We start from the raw sequence: 19631 nt of genomic DNA on the forward strand, positions 1-19631 counted from the left end.
TGCCAGTTGCTCTATCATCAGAGTTAAGAGAGTGGAAAGCGTACTTGGAAAGCACACGGTGCGCCCTGAGACTATCATGGGATGCTTTGTTTCAGCTGATATTGATGTCTACCCGAACACCAGACAGCTATTGAGAGTTGCTGCAACACTGCCAGTCACGAGTGTTGAGGCAGAGAGAACATTTTCCTCTTTAAGGCAGGTCAAGTCACACCTGCGATCTACTATAGGTCAAGAAAGACTAACTGGACTCACACTGATGAAAATGCAAACATGTGATGTTGATCTTAAAAGTGTTGTTCAGATGTACATTCAGAAACACAGACGGCGTCTGTTCCAAGGGTGCATCCTATATCAGTAGATTCAAAGACTGTCCATGGGTTATGTAGACAAGTCACATTCACTGAATACTGTTCATTCATGCTTTGTTTGAAAACCCTAGGATCGTATATGGTCTAAGCTCAACAAGTAACCTTAAAGTTTGGATTTGAACACATAATTCTAAGGTCATTTCTAACTTTAAATCCAGTTATAACCAAACGTGTTTTGTATACAACTTTGAAAATAAAACTGAAGTATTTAAAATTAATCAGTTCCTTTCTGAGTAGATAAATGTTCTCCATGTAACGATATCACGCATGGTCCACATGTTACCCGCTGACTGCTTGAACGCTTCTGTACAAACGTTCCCCAATCCAAAGTTACCATTTCAGTACATATTAAACGAGATTTAAAACACATAAGTTTAGTGCACCATCCTCAGAACCGATGGTGTTGTATATATTTCCGCTGCCTCCGATAATGTGTAATGGCATAGGTATAGTCTATAATATATGTCCTGGGTTCCGAGGATTGGGGTGCACACCACCACCCCACCCCCCAACGAAAATCCTGTATCCGTCCCTGTTGGTGATATAATATTATGCCAGTATTGTTGTGTGTAGGCAGACAATCATATTATATACAAATTATCTTTTTGAGAAACACGTGTGTCATAACGATCCGCGGTCATTTTATGCAACAAAAAACATTTATTATTTTCCCACTCAGTCTGTAATCGTAATTCGTTTTAGTGCACACTTTTACATTAGTCAAGATGGCGACCCTAGTGAAATGCATCTTTGGACCGAGGCTGTACCGTATTCACCAGGCGAGCGTAGCAGAGGTAATACTGTGTGATTTGAGAAGCAGGTTTATGTTTTCGTATTGGTGTTTTGTTTCTTTTAAAAAAGTAGCCTGTTTCTTTTGCCGTAAGTTCGAAAACAAGACGTTTCCTTGTCGCGATTCCTTTGCCTCAGTTTTCGCGCATTGCTAGTTTTGCTTTAGGTTATTTATAACTGGTTTATTTTGACAACGCGTTTTTTGACTGCTTCAGTTGTTTTTCCACGACCGCAAGATCTTGTATCGTTATATTTATGTCAACTTCGTATTACTGTTAAATGACGCAATCTCGTACGAATGTATAAATGATAAGAGAGACATGCAGAGTCTTAGGTTTTTTTAATTCATTTAGCACTGGAAACTTACGTAATATTGTGATATGATTTTTATGACACGGTTAAAGCAGTTACTGATTTGATTTAAGACAAATATTTATTCGTTTGCTTTCATGATACCTTTGATGGACATGGACATGATTGAACAGGTCAAAAGGGCCAAAGGACAAAAGGGCCAAAATTCAAATTTCTAATCCTATTTTAGAAAATAGTAAGATTAAAGAAATTCATTACATGTTGTTGCAGTAGTTCTAATCCTATTTTAGAAAATAGTAAGATTAAAAGAAATTAATTACATGTTGTTGCAGTAGTTCTAATCCTAAACATCCTAAATACATCAGAGTGCCCCAGTGTTGTTTATTAAAAAAATCTCAGAGTGGTTAGGTGTTTACTTTATACCATTCAACTGTTTGTGTAAATTGTGTAATGATTACAGGTAGTCAGTAATCTAAACCAGATTAACATTAGCGGTTAAGTGTTTATGTTGTGAGTATAGTCAACCATACATCTGTTTCTGTAATGATTACAACAGGTTTAAACAGAGTCATGGGTGTCAGACACTATTCAGTAATCTAAACAAGATTAATGTTTTAATTTGTCGTGAGGTTTAAACAGAGTCATGGGTGTCTCATGATTGACAATGCTATATAAGACCAACATTTCAACTACCAATTCATACTGACAACCATGCCTGTAAAGTGTGTTGCCTGTGACAACACTGTCAGGAAAAAACAACATGCCCTTGAGTGTGACCGTTGCCAGCGATGGACCCATCTCAGCTGTAACACAGACATGACCCGAGAGGAATACCTCCGTCTTTGTGCAAGTGGGGAGGACTTTCACTTTCTCTGCCATGTCTGCTCTGATCCTAAGTCTCAGTCAAGTAATTTTAGACACTGATGCCTAAATATCGGTATATCCCTCGCTCTCACTCGGGAAATACCAACATTCACTGATTCAGGCACTCGTGTCGTAAACATAGTATGACATGGGCACTCATATAATATCCTCTATATAGTTTTTTAATACAATAAGTTTGCATCATTAAACAGAAATAGATTTTATTTAGTATATTTTTCAAAGTTGTAAGAATGTATTACACAAGACATGTCAGTCATTTTCTTGCTGCTTTGGTCAATGAATTCTATTTATTAGGATTATGTTGGGGGGTTTCAGGATTATTAACAGATTCTCACAAAACTGGGTGCTTCTCTTAGAGTCATGTGAGTCACAAAGACTGTCCACACAAGAAGTTGTGATGCTGTATTCTAAAGGTGCTCCCTCTGTTTTGTAGCCTGCACCATTCATATGTACCAGCATACACCAGATGACATTTTGTTGTCCGCGACCCAACAAACTGGGCATCAGATCAGCTAGAAAAGACCATAGTGATAATGAGGTTGACTCATCCCTTGAATTCTCACATTTATTGGATGCTGACTAAAACTTTTTAATATTTCAAATTGTCTGTGTGCGTAATTGTGTTTGTGTATGTGCAATCATGCGACTTGTGGAGATCTGGGTAAGAATTGGTCTTTAGCAACTCATCCTTGTCGTAAGACGCAACTAACAGGATTGGTTGGTCATCGTATCTCAAGTGGATAGATAGACAGAGATGATGTTGATCACTGGATTGTCTGGACCAGACTCCATTATTTACAGATTGCCGCCATATAGCTGGAATATTGCTGAGTGCAGCATTAAACATCAAACAAAACAAACAATGATATTTTAGCTGACTATGTTAAACTGTCCAATGTTGTCATTAGATACAGAGCATAAAATGCATGGGATTCACAAAACAGTAATGGTGCAAAGTTGAGAAATACATAAGTTGAAGGAGGATTCATCATGTAATGGTGCACAGTGGATTTATGAAAAGTAAGCCTTGTATATTACGGTTTACTAAGGCAGAGGAACATCTTGATGTTAGGTGCCAATATGGAATTAACATATTTTGTTCAAAGGACATGAAGGATAAGCCAATATTACATTGATTGATTGTCCATTGTTGTGACGTCCAGTGGATATTTTTAAAGACTTGTTGTGCTGTCTCAACTGACCACAGTGAGACACGACACAAATATACAACACCTGAAACAAACTGACATCAGTTGAGAGACAAACACTGGCTAAGATGTCCTAGTACGCTGTATATGTTATATAAAATAGATTGTTACAAAGACATGGGACACTGAACATGATTCTTTGACTTGAGTCAGATGTATGGGAGGATATTGTTCCTCTATGTAGATGAAGCCCATTTCTGGTGTCCCGTGCCATGATATTGTTGTAATATTGCTCAAAGCGGCGTAAAACCAAACACACTCACTTGATGTAGATGTTGACAGATAGATTCCTGGAACAAGGCAACCGCCTGATACTGTATATAGTTTGTATAACAGGGCTCGATTTAAGAGATATTAACCAACATGCACAAAGTGCAACCTAAGGTGAAAACCTAGTAGCACCAGATAAATTCCAGGTGCACTGCTTTTATTGCAATATGTAGTGAAAGAAATATGCTAGTGAATTATTTAGATGTTTTGTTCAGAAGTTTGCCAACTCAAATATTATTCTGCGCCCGGTGCAAGTTAGAATAATAACTAGGTTGCACTTTGTAATATTGGGTTGCACCAGTGCAAGTAACAAAGCACTCAATCGAGTCCTGTATAAATTTGTCACATTCCTCAGTTGCATGTGGACTAAGCAAGTGGACATACTGCTAAATTATTGCATGAATGTTTTTACCTTTCAGCCTGGGCGGCTTTATCGGCCTGGCTTCATCGAGGCTGGCGGGGACAAGTTTATTAAAGTGGTGGGTACCATTATGCCTGGATCATGAGTACATCATCTATGTAATACTATTCTTGTATATTTGTTGGCGGTGTGTGGTCCTGTGCGTAGAGCTCAGGTCACGAATCAGTTGAAGTTAAGCAACGTCAAGCTCGGACAGTCCTTGGATGGGTGGCCGTGTTTGGCAGCTTGACTCCTGAAAGTTTCTAGGACTTCAGTCCTGCCCCACAACGAAGCGCATGTGATGCATGTGGTCTCACCTTAGGCAAGTGAGTTTGTTCAAAATTGCCTCTGTCCACCCAGCAGTAAAATTGGGTACCTGGTATGATACGATGGTAGTCTGAATTTGAACCTTGAGCGCCTGACAGGCGACCGGTTGTATTCTCCACATGGAGTGTTCTGTACTCGTTGACCAGGGGTAATATGTCAGCGCTTTGAGCATGCAATGTGCAATATAAATGGACTATTATTATTATTATTATATTTATGGCTACATGTAGATGAAAAAATCATTATGTTGTCATTCAGTATAAATAACGTTTTATGATGGTTTGTTTATAACATACAGGTCACAAATCTGACTGACTTAGGCAGCATTGGCTGCCCTTGCAGAGAGAAATACTTGACTCTTGAGAGTTTCTATGGCTTCTTACCCCACACTGAGTCATGTGGGTTCTTGCAGAGTGAAAGAGTGTTCAACTACTTGACTCTTGAGAGTTTCTAGGGCTTCATGTGGTTGCTACTTTAGTGACTTTGATCAGAACTGAACTCTGAGAAAAGATCCCTCAATTTTCATGCTCAGGTTTAATACTGATTGTCTAAAATCAGTGTGCTTTCAACCAATCATTGAATTATATACATGATTTAATTCTTGATAATCCATTATAATTTTTCTTCAAAATTCATTAAAATTATGTACTTTTGAGTTACTATTTTGCATATTAGACATGACAAAGGAAAAGTGAAAAAGTTTACATAGGCAATTTGCATGATATCATTTTCTAACAATGATTGATTTTTTCCGTCGCCAAGTGGATAGAGCATCTGCCAGAAGAGTGGTTGGTCATGGGTTCACCAGTGTTATCATTAAGATAGTCAGGAAGTGGTTGACACATGTGTATGTCCTCAACATTAGAATGTCATACGTTTCGGATGTCATTACTCTTGCTATAAGTGGCAGGTTGTGATAAGCAGATATTGTTTACAAATACTTTGATGATGGCTTGTGTCTCATATAAAGATTGCTGTAATAGTTAGTGACATGTTTTACAATTGGTTTTGTGCTAATAAACTTTATCTTTGAGATAACAATGAATGTGCTTAGAAATCTGAAAACCTATGATACTAGGATACTAGTATTGTTGGTAATGAATTCAAAACCCGTGAAGATCCGGGTTAGAATTGATCTTCAGTAACCCGTGTTTGACATAAGAGCTGACTAACATGATCGGGTGGTAAGGCTTGCTGACTTTGTCGGGTTAGTTTTTTTTGCATGCTGACTTGGTTGACACATGTCATCATTTTCCAATTGCGTAGATTGATGCTCATGCTGTTGATCACTGGATTGTCTGGTCCAGACTCTATTATTTACAGACCGCTGCCATATAGCTGGAATACTGCTGAGTGTGGATTAACACTAAACTCACTCACTCACTTGAGGAGAACAAGCAAATGATTTAATTAGTAGGCTACCCAACCACCCCTTAAACAATGTTGTACTTACAGTTTAGTTAATCCACTTGTGTAGCAGGACCTCCACTGTTTCAGATCCACTTCTGCTGGTCCCTCTCCTACTGGACGTCCCCCGTGCTGCTGACTGTACTCTACAGAAGAGGTTGGTCACGTTGGCGTCAGATTATGTTGCTTGTGTAGAGTTGCTTCCCTTAGCACCATCCAGGAAGCATTGTATTGACAGAGCTGACTTGGTTGACACATGTTATCGTATCCCAGTTGCATAGATTGATGCTCATGATGTGGATTTCTGGATTGTCTGGTCCAGACTCGATTATTTACAGACCGCCGCCATATTGCTGTAATATTGCTGAATGTGGCGTAAAACTAAACTCAATCAATCAAAGTATCGACAGAAGTCTCCAGGCAATTGCAGCTGTTTGCTGGAAAATTACATACGGAAACTTAACCCCTATTCAAATCCAAGATGCTTGGAAACCCATAAGATAATTTGCAATCATGTGACTAGGTATGATATTTCAGAGGACGAGCATAAATGTCAAATTATATAAACTGGGAAATCTTTGTAAAAAAATGTAGGAACAAATTCAGACTTCAAATCCTTTTTCAAAGACCCTGTTCTTTCTTATGCATGCATGTCTCCGACTTCTGAAATGTTCAAGTACTAGTATATGAGTATGGTCTAAATGTTGGATGATTTTCCAGCCCCAAAATACATCTAAGGACAAATGTGTTACCCAGAGTGGTATTTTCTACGACATTTGTTACTGTTTTTATCTGCGTTTGCTAAGAAAATCAGCATAGGTTAAACACATGCTCATGTCAAAATGCTCTTAAAATGCTTCTCTAGAACACTAAACATGCTAAAATGTGATTTTTCAACACATGAACATATCTGATAACTATTATAACAAGTTTGAAGGGATTTGCTTCTTCCTCATATACAATGCAGATCCTGTCAGCCTTTGAAAACTGGACTGATGCATTTGGACATGTTTCGTGGCCATCTTCTGGTAGCTGTTGTTTGACATGTTCATTTTCTCACTGATTTTTGTCCATGTTCTTCAGGGTACTTCAGCACGGAGGGGTTGACGACCATCGCCAAGTTCCTCATCTCTATCGGGATCATCTACGCTGTGTCCTTCTTCACCAGAGGTACACGTTGTTGTCATTCATTCATCACCCGGCAGTATTGGTGCCACAATATACTCAGGTGCTGCAATCCATTGGCGTAATGTACCCATGAAGATCTGGGTTAGAATTGGTCTTCAGCAACCAATGCTTGTCGTAAGAGGCAGCTGGATTGGGTGCTCTGGCTTGCTGAATCGGTTGACACATGTCATTTTATCCCAGTTGTTGCTCAGCTGTTGATCACTGGATTGTCTGAGGCAGACTTGATTACTTGCAAACTGCTGCCAGATGAATATTGCTGCGTGCAGCTTTAAACAACAACCAAACAAACACTGGTATAATAGATTGATTATAGTAGTCTGAAAGATTCGGGTTATGCTTAACCTCTTTGTGTATTTGTGAGTCTTTGGTAGTTGGAGTAATTTGGAAATATTTTAGAAAGTACGATTGCATTTGATTCATGATTGATATCAGAAATTGGTGTTAGGTTGAGTAGCGTTGAGTATGGTTTTACACTGCTTTTAGCAATATTCCAGCCATATCACGGAGGGGGACTCCAGAAATGGGCTTCACACATTGTACCCATGTGGGGAATTGAACCCGGGTGTTTGGCATGAAGGGCGGACACCTTAACCAGTCGACTACCCCACCGTCCCTGGTGTTAGGGTACAGATGTAAAGCTCATCAGATTTTCTTTTCTTTCACATTGCAGTACATCTGTGAGAATGAAAATAATGAGATCTTTAAACAACACACAAACTTCTTGTCATAAATCAAAGGTTTAATTTGTTATTTGTTAAATATCATCATCACAGTCAGCATCAAGTACGAATGGTTCAATGGTAGCTGTGGAAAGAGCATGTGCTGATCCCAATAAAGTTTTACATTGACTTGTGGATGCAAGATGACTACATGTTGGTGGTAACTGTAGCAACTAAATAGCAGCAAAGCTTGAGTTTGATCTTTATGAAATGATTTTGAAAGATTGTTGGTTTTGAAACTATTTCAGTGATGTGTTTAAAAGTTTCTGCAATTTTGTCATTCTTTGTCCAGGTATTGGCCGTTTTTCTAACCCAGACTATGTGACCTTCATTTCAACGTTGATGACATGTGAGAGATCTCTCACAGAGGCCAACAGGGTGAGTTCTCTGAATTCAGCCTTATGGAGGTAATAAAGAATACTACTTTTTGGATCCTTTTTTCGATCTTCCCAATTATGGCTTTCTATGCTCTTGCAACTGAGGAACAAAAGTGTTTGTAGATTTCCTGCCATTATGTTCCCTGTGAACCTGGTGTGGCAAGTCAATCTCAGGACATAAACATAAATGATTTGACAGGTTGTTAGCCTTTGACAGGAAACTTTTGTATTGAGAATCACCATGCCACTATTACAAGGGTTAACCATGTTTTAATTTCTACATGGAAATACATTTAACAAACCTTAACATCAGTCAACATCCATTGGCGGATCGTCCATGGTGGACGAGCTGGCTAAGACGCCAGGCTACTGATCCAGCGAGGTTGGGGTGCCGTGATCGATTTAATAATAAAATAATAATAATAATAATAAGAAGAAGGATCATGTCTGATAACAGAACCCACCACCCTCGTTCCTCTCTTAACCGTTTATACATCCCAAACAATTTCTGGAGGTCGGGGTTTGATTAATGTGGAGGCTCTTCATGATAGAATTTTATTGTGTACTTTTGCACATATTTATTTATCGGATGATCCTCAGGTGATGCATGTCAAGACTCATGATGAAAGCAAGGAATTCCACAGCTATTTTAAGCTTGCTAAGGTTGTTGGACAGAATCTGAATTTGAGGTTGATTTTCCTGATGGCGTTGTACTGCTGGACGGTACAGCGATGGGAGTAAACCAGGTGAAGTTATTCACCAGGTCTGCCCAGAGTCGGTCTTTTGTGGAGAAGCTTTCTGAGAAGCCTTTGCATCGTATGTACATGCAGTGTATGGAACAGAATAGCAATCTCACCGACTCCTTCGCCTGGATGAAGTCGGCTGGTCTTAAATGTGAAACTGCGGGCTCCTTTTTTCTGCAGTCACTTCCCACTCGTAATCGCCAAAATGTGATTCTTAAAGAAAATATCAATATTCAATGTCGACTATGTAATGAATTTACAGAGACTGGCCAACGTCTTGTCAGTCGATGCCCTTCTTTGGCATAAACAGCATATCTTAAACGACATGACGGCATGGCTCGTTGCTTTTACTACCGTCTCCGCCATGTCTGTGGCTTTGACTCCGAGGTCCATCCATGGTACGACCCTGAACATGTCCAGGGCGTCATGGAAAATGATGCTTTCAAACTTCTGTGGAATAGGCCCATATACAGCCTGAGAAGAATTTCTGCCAACAAACCTGATCTTGTCCTTTTTGATAAAACCAATGAATTTATTTATATCATTGAATTTTCGAAACACCCCAGCCCCTTTTGAAAATTCCTGGATCCGCCTATGACATCATCTAATCACTGCTGCCTGATTTCTCAATGTAGGTTCAATATTCTCTGCAGAAGCTATTGAACAAAGTCTTTATCAATAAAGGCATAAGACAGTAACATTTTTCGTATGTACTTCATGATCACATGATTTACAGTGTTGTTTAAATATGGCTGCTATTTGTGTTTCTCAGCGAGCTTTGTGACGTTATGACTATGAGTTCTGGGCGTGACCGGTGGATTTCCGCTGGGCTGATGTCAATCAAGGGTAAGTATCTCTAATAAATGAATGACAATCTGTCAATATGTCCTTAGTAATTCAGCATCACCCAGTTTGCTTTGAATTCAAAGGCACTGAGTCAAAAATGTTGAGAAAGTGTACAGTTATGGCTCTTGCTTGACCTTATGGACAATGTGCAGAGGTAACAATCATCCCATCCCTACGGTGGGAACATGAGGGCATTCTAAACTGCTACATATTCAGGCGCTTTTGTACATTAGTAAGGCCAAATTACATATAAAGTTTTGAAAATTCACCATCGCAAAATCAGAATTTAAAATGCACATAATAGATGGCTTTTCACAACAAAGCATTTTTGAATTTTAAATAATGCCAATAGACTATATCCAAGTGATTAAGATGTGACACTTAAAAGGAAGTTAAAATCACATAAATCTTTAATATAGTTTATCTGTCAGGCATCAGACTTCACTGACAAGAGACTTGAAGCTGGTATAATGTGGAATATGTCCCAGCCATCTGAGCTTGTAGTTCGAGATGACGTTATAGACTGGGTGGTTACACCAGGTGAAATGATGGCATTCCATCATATGTTATCATAACCCAGTGGCAGGGGTTTTCATTCATTACTCGGATTTGAACTCCATTATTTACTTGCCGATGTCAGAGGCAGAAATGTTGCTGACAGCAATATTAAACAACAAACACAATGTAAGCGAGCTAAAGCAACATCTGTTTTCTTGTTGTTTATTCACAGAGATGTAAAGAAGGCCAAGGTTCAGATTCCACGGTCATCCCGCGGCCAGCCTGCTAGCGCCATCTCCACACTGCCATGCAACGTCATCAGGTAGGTACATCCATAGTCAACAGGTTTTGTGTTCAGTTAGGATGGGCACTGTTGTGTAGAACCCAGTGTATTTGGTGATGAAACATACATCCATGCTGGTTATTTTGTCATTTGATTAATTGACACAATATTGACTTAGAGTCTGTCAATTACGTGCACCTTACGTAGTGGTCATCACTACGACACAAGTGATTATTCCTCAATCATCACATTGACACAAGTAACCAGTAATCAATTATACTGTATCACCCTCGGAAGAGATTTAACAGCAGTTAACCGATTAGAATTTTCTTGACTTTATTCTTCTCATCAACATCAAGTATGCTAACAACGGGTGAAAGACTGCAAAATAACATGAACTTATTACATCGACAGCATGTATGTGTTTGACGTGGACAATATAAAGCCATTTTACAGACGCTTCAGTAAATATACTTTGAATGAGTGAAATGCTTACTGAATAACCTAACAAACATTTATGGCTAGGGGGTTGGTGTTGATTTCTATGGAGAAGCATGTACAATGCGAATGGGACCCCCCCCGCCCTTCTTTTTCAGAAGAAGTCCTACTTGGGGTACATATAAGCCTTAAAATGTCCATTTTAAAATACCTACAACAGTTGTAATAATATTTCAGTGAAATAGTTTACCAAACAAAACCTCGTTTTGTTTAGTGAGACCACTCCTATAGGGCCCCTCACAGGGCCCCCTACAGCCCAGAGCAGGTAACTCTGGCTGCTTACCTAGTACCTCACTTTTCATGCTGTCGTTGACTAGAACGGTCTTGCATGGTACAGAGAAGACATGTCTTCGCCTGATACTACGATAGAGAAAATGAGTGAGAAAGAGTCAAATCCTGTATGTATGGTTCCTTCTTTTTCACATGGGCGTTAGCTGGAATCTTCGTACGACTTTTTTCATTCATGATTTGTTGTAACTTTGCCAGCGTGTTCGCTGTCTCCAGCCATGTGGCAGGCAAGATGGCAGACCGTGGGGTCCTTTTGTTATCCCTTCTGCTGGCTTTGAAAGCCTTGTAGTCTGGATGTAAGGGTTTGATATATCATTATGTAGATTATGCTTGCCTAAATTCCTCTTTTTCAGTGGATTTTTGGTAAGTTTTGCTTGAGTGATTTTGTAGCGTGTTCGTTTCGTATCGCTCACAAATGTTGCTCTTTGTTAGTTATGTACACAATAAGGCTTCGCTATTGTGGTTTTATGCTAGCATTTAGTAGCTTTTCTGTAGCAGTTAAATATCTCCCGTGCGTTGTATTTTTTCTGTATTATTGTGTCAAACAGTCCTTGCTATTCGTCATAACACGTTTCTGTTATTTGCATTGTGTGTGTTATCTGTAGCGCTACCTTAGCGCATTTGGGTGCAGGAGTCTCCCTCTAAGGATAAGGATAAAAAAGGCTAAGAAAAAGAAGGGTTCTTCTATACGGGTGAAGGGTGCGGGAACTTCGGTCCCTTCACCAGCAATTCCTTCAACATCACAGGCACCTTCACCTCCACATGTCCCTGTTTCAAATCCATTAACATTTGAACTAATCTCCGATCTTTTACAGCAGCAAATGGCATCGGTTCACTCGCTCATATCTGACGAGATGTCCGGTCTCCGTCAGGAGATTGGCGTCCGGCCAGGTACTGGGGGGAGTTCCATTTCTGTGGCGGGTAGTGTCCCCAACCTTAGCTCAGGCTCTAGTGTGGGGATTTCTGTCGGGAGTGTGTCTGCACCAAAATCGTCGTCTCGGCTGGCACCCAACCCTCCACAAAGGTGGCTACCGCCAGTCCGAACTTCAGTTCTGGGTCTGTCCCTGTAGCTAACCCCCTCGCATTTGGTCCCACCGCTTGTGCCGGCTTTGCCGGGCCATTCAGTGTTGGCGCTGTTATGTTTGCCATTGAGGAATCCTTGTCAGGCTCTTCCTTGTCTCGCCACCATGACTCAGTGTCGAGTCTTGGGTCGGGCATACCGGGCACCTTGGCTCTGCTCGAGCCTCTATCACTCTCCTTAGACCCCTCGGACGAACCTCGGAGCTTTCTCTAGATACCGAGACTTTGCTCCAGGAGGATCGGTTCGAGGAGGCTATGGAGGAGGATGAGGGTCGGGGAGGGTTGGGTACACCTTCTGTATCGCTCGGTGCATTCCTGACAAGTGCGGGAGCGTGTTGCCTCCGTCCTGCCTCAGGTAGTTGTCAGTACTGGCGCACCCGACCCTAACGAAGTTTCGCCTCCCTGGGGAGGCATTCCCTCCTACTAAGGTGGCGGGCACACGGCTACGCATTTTGCCTTCAGCCTTAACTGAAGTTATTAACCCACTCCTCTGTGGTACCAGGTCCAGGTTCGACTTGCCCGAGCTGGACCGTCGGTACCTCATGGGTGAGGCTGGCCTATATAACCCTAATTCCTCATTTACGCTGGTGGACAATGGCAGGGAATTTATCCAGGGGGATACCCTTGGCAACCCGTTGCCAGATCTCTTGATTTAGACATACGCCTCCCTCACAGGGTGGAGGGACGTGCTGGGCGCAACTGCACATCAATGTGCTAGAATTGAGAGCAGTCAGGTTAGTGTTCGAACGACTTCGGGAGCAGGTTCGAGGCCGTGTGGTTCGTCAAGAGATGGACAACCAGACGGCGATGACCTATATCCTGAAGTGGGGTGGCATTCCCCGTCTCTCCTGCAGGAGACGTGGCAGTTTCTGCTCTGGTGCGACTAGTTCGACATACGGGTGATGCCTGTTTATCTCCCCGGGGCAGACAACGTTCGAGCAGACACGCTCTCTCGACGTATCCCGGCCCCGCAGGAGTGGATGCACAATCGGGAGATTCAGGATTATTGCCTCGGATGATTTCCAGCTCAATTGGACAGGGCAGGGTTCTGTGGGCGTTCATGCCACTACCCCTGATTCCCAAAGTCCTCTCACAGCTTGCCACCCAACCAGCTCGACTTCTTGTGCTCCTTGCACCTCTTTGGTCGGCTCAAAGCTGGTTTCCGGTACTACTCAGGTTTCTGGCTCAGCCTCCTGTACTATTACCCTTTCTACCGGACTTACTATCCCAGAACAAAGCGCCGCACCCAAATCTCAGGATTTAGTTGGTGGCCTGGCCACTGTCAGGAATCGCCTCCAAGCAAGCAGAATTTCTGCACCAGTTGCAGACACAATTCTGGCTTCGCGGAATTCCTGCACTAGTTGCAGACACAATTCTGGCTTCGCGGAGGGATTCGACAATATGAGGATAGATGGGCCAGTTATACGTGCTTGTGTGTCAGCAGAGAGATTCTCGATCCCTTTTTTTCAACTGTAGTTGAAGTACTAGAGTTAGAGGGCGGCTTAGCCGCGTCTACTATCCAGGGCTTCTCCACGGCAATCTCTGTCTATCATGTACCTGCCGACGGTGCTCTCTTGGGGCAGCACCCTCTTGTGCTGTGCTTTTTAGCAGGCGTGGACAGAATCCGTCCGACTGTCCGGCGGATTAGTCACCCGTAGGACTTTTCAATTGTTCTTGATTGGATGTCCGGTCCTCTCTTTCACGATCTGTCGTCTCTTTCACTCCAGCTGTGAAGTTAGAAGGCTGCCTTTCTTGTGGAGATAACGTCTGGCCGGCGGGTAGGCGATATCCATGTGATGTCAGCGGATGCGGATCCTGCTCTGACTTTCGGTATTCGGTTGCCAGACTCTTACCATCCTAAGATCGCAGGCGCCTTTCGCATAACGGCGCCTATTGAACTGCCAGCTTTCACTCAGCCTCCATCCTCCGGTACCTCTCTTCAACATGCTCACGTCTTAGATGTCCGTAAGACTCTCAAGGCTTATATCAAACAAACGGCTGCTATCAGGAAAGATAAGCAACTGTTCTGCTGTTATGGCGGTGGTAAGGCTGGTCATCCGGCGAACAAGTAGACCATATCTAGGTGGCTTGTCTCTGCCATTTGTATGAGTTACTCTCACAAAGGGTTAACTATCCCTGATGGGTTAAAGGCTCATTCAGTTAGGGCAGTGGAGACATCTAAGGCATATGCCGCGGCACTGCCCATTGAGGAGATCTGCTCAGCAGCCATTTGGAGCCGACCGAGTACGTTCATCTGCCATTATCAACTGGACAAACACTCACGGGAACGTGCTCGGTTTGGGCAGACAGTTCTCACCAGTGAGCAGTGTCGTGACTCTCTAGCTGAATGAGCTTTCAAAGTCATGATTGTTTTTCTTCCCTGCACCACGCTTTTCTGGTTTGGGATTATGAATGGTATGTTTAGGACTTGTGTATACATTCCTTCCCATTTTGATGGTTGGGGGGTGGGACTTACGTCAGTCATTAAAATTTCTGCCAATAGTGTATAAGCTAGGCTCTTTTTATCCCCGCCTTGCCACATCCCCGCCTGATGGACATCAGTGGTCAGGTGACTCGATAAGTGTTTTTTCTCTCTCTCTCTCTCTCTCTCTCTCTATCTCTCTCTCTCTCTCTATATATATATATATATATATATATCTCGGCTTCGGGCTGTGCCTTTGATTGAACTAGGGGATATGTTAGCCAGACAGAATACCACTCCCGACTCACCATCGTTGGGAGTCTGTCTGATGCTTATATGTACCCCACAGAGGACTTCTTCTGAAAAAGAATTGTACAAACCTGTAGAGGTTATGAAATCTTTGAAGAAAAGTCCTCCTTGGGGTACGGCCTCCCACCTCCCTTTATTCTGTCTGACACGTTCAGCATGAAAAGTGAGGTACGAGGTAAGCAGCCAGAGTTACCTGCTCTTGGCTGATGGGGGCCATGTGAGGGGCCCTATAGGGGTGGTCTCACTTAACAAAACAAGTTTTTGTTTGGTAAAATATTTTATTGAAATATTGTTACAACTGTCGTAGGTATTTTAAAATGGGAATTTTCAGGCTTATATGTACCCCAGGGAGGACTTTTCTTCAAAGAATTCATAACCTCTACAGGTTTGTACAAATTTATGTACAAAATAAGTGATCCCCCCTTGCATGTCATGTACAAAATCAATGACCCCCATCCCCTTCCCATAATTTCTTAGCATAATTTTTAAAAATTGAGGACCCCCTTTATTATGTGTGTAATGGGTGACCCCCCCTTTAAATCATCATCACCCCCTAGCCATAAATTATGAACGGTCCCTAAGCATCAGTGATAACATTGCTACTATACTTATTCTATTGCCTCACTTTTGTGGCTCCGTCTGCTAAATGTGACTCCAGTTTGTAAACAATAATGGTTTCTAAATATGGCCTTCTACATGTTCAGGTTTTGGGAACTTAATTATGCTGCAGTGAAAGTGCCAGTGTCACTCAACTACGAAGCATTTCCACTGTTTTCTAAGTGGATGCTCTGTTTCTGGTTTCAGTTACATTGCCATTCACACCTTCGGGCGCAGGATGGTCTACCCTGGCACAACCTCCATCATGAAGACGTTGATCAGTAAGTTCTGAAGGGTCATCCTCCGGTATCAGGGCAGTTTATCTGGATTCCATGGGGTTAAATACCCTGGACAGTTTGTCCAGCATCCAGTTGGGACACAGAGGCACATCTTGAACCATGTAACACAGTATTACCACTTTATACTCACAAGCTCGGGCACAGGTGTCCGAGTCATCTCAGGTGATGCAATTTGCTTCACAGAGTTGTATCCCTTGGTAATGCGAGAAATAATAATAATAATAAGGGTACTTATATTGTGCAATACTCCATACCACAAAGGGGCATGCTCAAAGCGTGCACAAATGTTTAAAAACAAACACATCAAAAATTCATATGAATCAGTATTGTAGAACATAGTCGTAAATATGAGCTTGGAGAGAGTTACTGTTTGTATCGACTGAAAAGGGTGTGATCCCTGATCATGTGTTCAAATCCCGGATGGCATTTATCATGTTTCCTGAGTTTGCAACACTGGGTTACACCTAAATGGAAGACTTCCAGGATGTGCTGGCAGTGTGAGTGTTTGTTCATTGCGTCTAACAGGCAGCATGACTGTATGATCCCCAGGGAGTTGAAGAAGTATGGGAAAATACAATAGAGTCCTATTACCGGGGACAGTAACGTACATAGCACCGTGAGCAGGCAATGTACCTGGATATGAGAGCCATATAACCCGGACTTTTACCATTATTACTTAATTATGTACAGGTCGCTGTCATGTAGCTTGAACATTGCTGAATGCAACCTGCACCTTTGAAAATTCCTGGATCCGCCTATGCATGTTGCAGGGATGGATACAGCTTTTTGATAAATTGGGGATGCACAGTTCATTTTCACGCATTTTCACAAGAGGTTCAATGGTCATTTAATAAACTTTCAGGAGAAAAGGTGGGATGCGCACCTTGCACCCCCCTCTGGATCCGCCTATGTGTTGGAACACTGAACATTACTGATATTTGTTGTAGGTGACACTCTAATACAGAACAGAGCCAAGCTGGTAGAAGAGGTAGGGATTCTATAACTGCGTCGCCATCTGTATATGACTTGTTTTACTCAGGTGGCCACAAACTACTGGAGTTGCGTCCCTTAGAAATCATTGATTGTAGTTTGAATCCCAGAATTGTGTCTCTAAAATGGTCCAAGTAATGTGTCTTAGACCTGCATCAGTTCATACCAAGACACTGTGATACAACTGAAATACTTTTCAGATGCAACCCAAGTTGCACACTCTTAAGTGAGTGAGTGAGTCTAGTTTTAAGCCGCTTTTAGCAATATTCCAGCAATATCACGGCGGGGGACACCTGAAATGGGCTTCACAAATTGTACCCTTGTGGGGAATCCAACCCGGGTCTTCGGCGTGACGAGCGAACGCTTTAACCACTAGACTACCCCGCCATCCCCACTTTCTTAAAGAATGAGTGAGTGGGTGAGTTGGGTTTTACACCGCTTTTTGCAATATTCCAACAATATCATGATGGGGGACACGAGAAATGGGCTTCACACATTGTATTCATGTGGTGACTCAAACCCGGGTGTTTGCCATGACGGGTGAACGCTTTAACCACTACCCCACCCCACTGCCCTGCATGATTAAGTGAGCTCTTTTCTTCATCTGTTACTACATGGAGAAAGTCAGTGAGTGAGTTTAGATTTATGCCGCACTCAGCAATATTCCAGCTATATGGCAATGGTGGGGACAGTAAGATAATGTCTGGTTGAATGTGTTATGGTAAGGCAGGAGGTTAATATAATTACTTTAATTATGGCTTCATGATGTGTATTTGACCTGACACCGAAATTACAACTTTGCTCTGGTGGAAATCTAGGGATCCATAGGTTCAAATACTTCAGGGTTAAACACTAAGCATGCCTTGAAAAACTTGTACATCTGTACTTACAGAAAAAGGGTGTGCGAGCGAAGGTGATAACAGAGGATGGCAATGACATTGACACCATGTTCTTGGACCGACGCAGCGTCAAGTCAGGAAACGGCAACACACTGGTAGGTTGAGGGCTGACACTTAACAGCCATTCTGCATGGACAATTCTAAATTTTTCCTTATCCTGACTCATGCTTAATTGCATGTCTCTTTCTTCTTGCGATTGATAGTGGAACACTTGAATCCCCTTTTGAAGCTCCCTTATAAAAAACGGACGTAAAATCACTCACCCAGTGTTATCTCCCTTGTGACTCTTTAGGCGGGAAAACCACATCACGTGTCTGAACATGTCCCTCACTCTCTCCTTCTTCGCCCTTGAGGACGGTTGTGAGAGCGCCTGGGTCCCCTATACGGCGTTATATCCTTTAAACTTTTAGGCCTTGCTACTAAATTAGCTGTTTACAGTTTTAAGATTGATATACCAACAATATGGTTTGAAATTTGATCAAAATTATCTGTATTGTTCACGTTGTTGACATGTGTTTTCATGCAATTAAGCATGAGTCAGGATAAGTATAAAATATCAATTTTAATCAACAATTACATTATTAGTTAGCCCCCGCAAAGCGTTTTGCGGGGGGTATTAAAATGGACTCCGTCCGTGCGTGCGTCCGTCCGTCCGTGCACATTTGTCTTTTCCGGAGCATAACTCTAGAACCGTTCAATGTTTCTTCACCAAACTTGGCACATAGATAGATCTGGTGGTGAACTGGTGCCTTTTGGTAGTTTTGGAATTCTGAATAAAATATTTTTGGCGTTTCCATGGCAACAAGTTTGACCTAGCCTGAAATTGGTGGTAGGACTCTTTTCCGGAGCAGTACTCTAAAACCGTTGAATGTTTCTTCACCAAACTTGGCACATAAATAGATCTGGTGGTGAACTGGTGCCTTTTGGTAGTTTTTAAATTCTGAATAAAATATTTTTGGCGTTTCCATGGCAACAAGTTTGACTTAGCCTGAAATTGGTGGTAGGACTCTTTTCCGGAGCAGTACTCTAAAACCGTTGAATGTTTCTTCACCAAACTTGGCACAAAGATAGATCTGGTGGTGAACTGGTGCCTTTTGGTAGTTTTTAAATTCTGAATAAAATATTTTTGGCGTTTCCATGGCAACAAGTTTGACTTAGCCTGAAATTGGTGGTAGGACTCTTTTCCGGAGCTGAACTCTAAAACCGTTGAATGTTTCTTCTCCAGACTTGGCACATAGATAGATCTGGTGGTGTACTGGTGCCTTTTGGTAGTTTTGAAATTCTGAATAAAATATTTTTGGCATTTCCATGGCAACAAGTTTGACTTAGCCTGAAATTGGTAGTAGTAGAGGGAATGATTGTCCGGGACCAGGTTCAACAAAAACCTCTGCAAAGCCTTATTCCCCAAATAAGGCTTTGGTCGGACCCTTAGCTCTTGCTACCATTACCCCTACTATAAAAAAGTTTGGGACGCTAGCGGGATACGAACTACCACGGCTGAAGTGTGTATAACGTGCCGCTATGACATAGAAAGATAGAAAGGTTCTAAAAAGTAGTAAAATGTCCTGGCAGCCACAATTCCCCAAGGGTGAAATCGAAAGATGATGTTGCGCTTCCTCCCCTTGGGAA

General features: G+C 42.0%; 1 protein-coding gene across 1 annotated transcript in view; it reads left to right on the plus strand.

Moving 5' to 3' along the window:
- The first annotated feature begins 1087 nt into the window (after nucleotides 1-1087).
- Nucleotides 1088-19631, plus strand: part of LOC124284198 (phosphatidylserine lipase ABHD16A-like) — a 46934-nt gene continuing 28390 nt past the window's right edge. The window contains 10 exon segments of the mRNA XM_046720264.1: nucleotides 1088-1162; nucleotides 4252-4311; nucleotides 6057-6123; nucleotides 7050-7136; nucleotides 8166-8251; nucleotides 9766-9839; nucleotides 10570-10659; nucleotides 16022-16095; nucleotides 17061-17101; nucleotides 17996-18097. Coding sequence (XP_046576220.1) covers nucleotides 1094-1162; nucleotides 4252-4311; nucleotides 6057-6123; nucleotides 7050-7136; nucleotides 8166-8251; nucleotides 9766-9839; nucleotides 10570-10659; nucleotides 16022-16095; nucleotides 17061-17101; nucleotides 17996-18097 — 750 coding nt within the window. The 5' untranslated portion in view covers nucleotides 1088-1093.

This window comes from Haliotis rubra, unplaced genomic scaffold, assembly GCF_003918875.1.
Source record: "Haliotis rubra isolate DU_JTF1 unplaced genomic scaffold, ASM391887v1 Scf330, whole genome shotgun sequence".
Classification (NCBI taxonomy): domain Eukaryota; kingdom Metazoa; phylum Mollusca; class Gastropoda; order Lepetellida; family Haliotidae; genus Haliotis; species Haliotis rubra.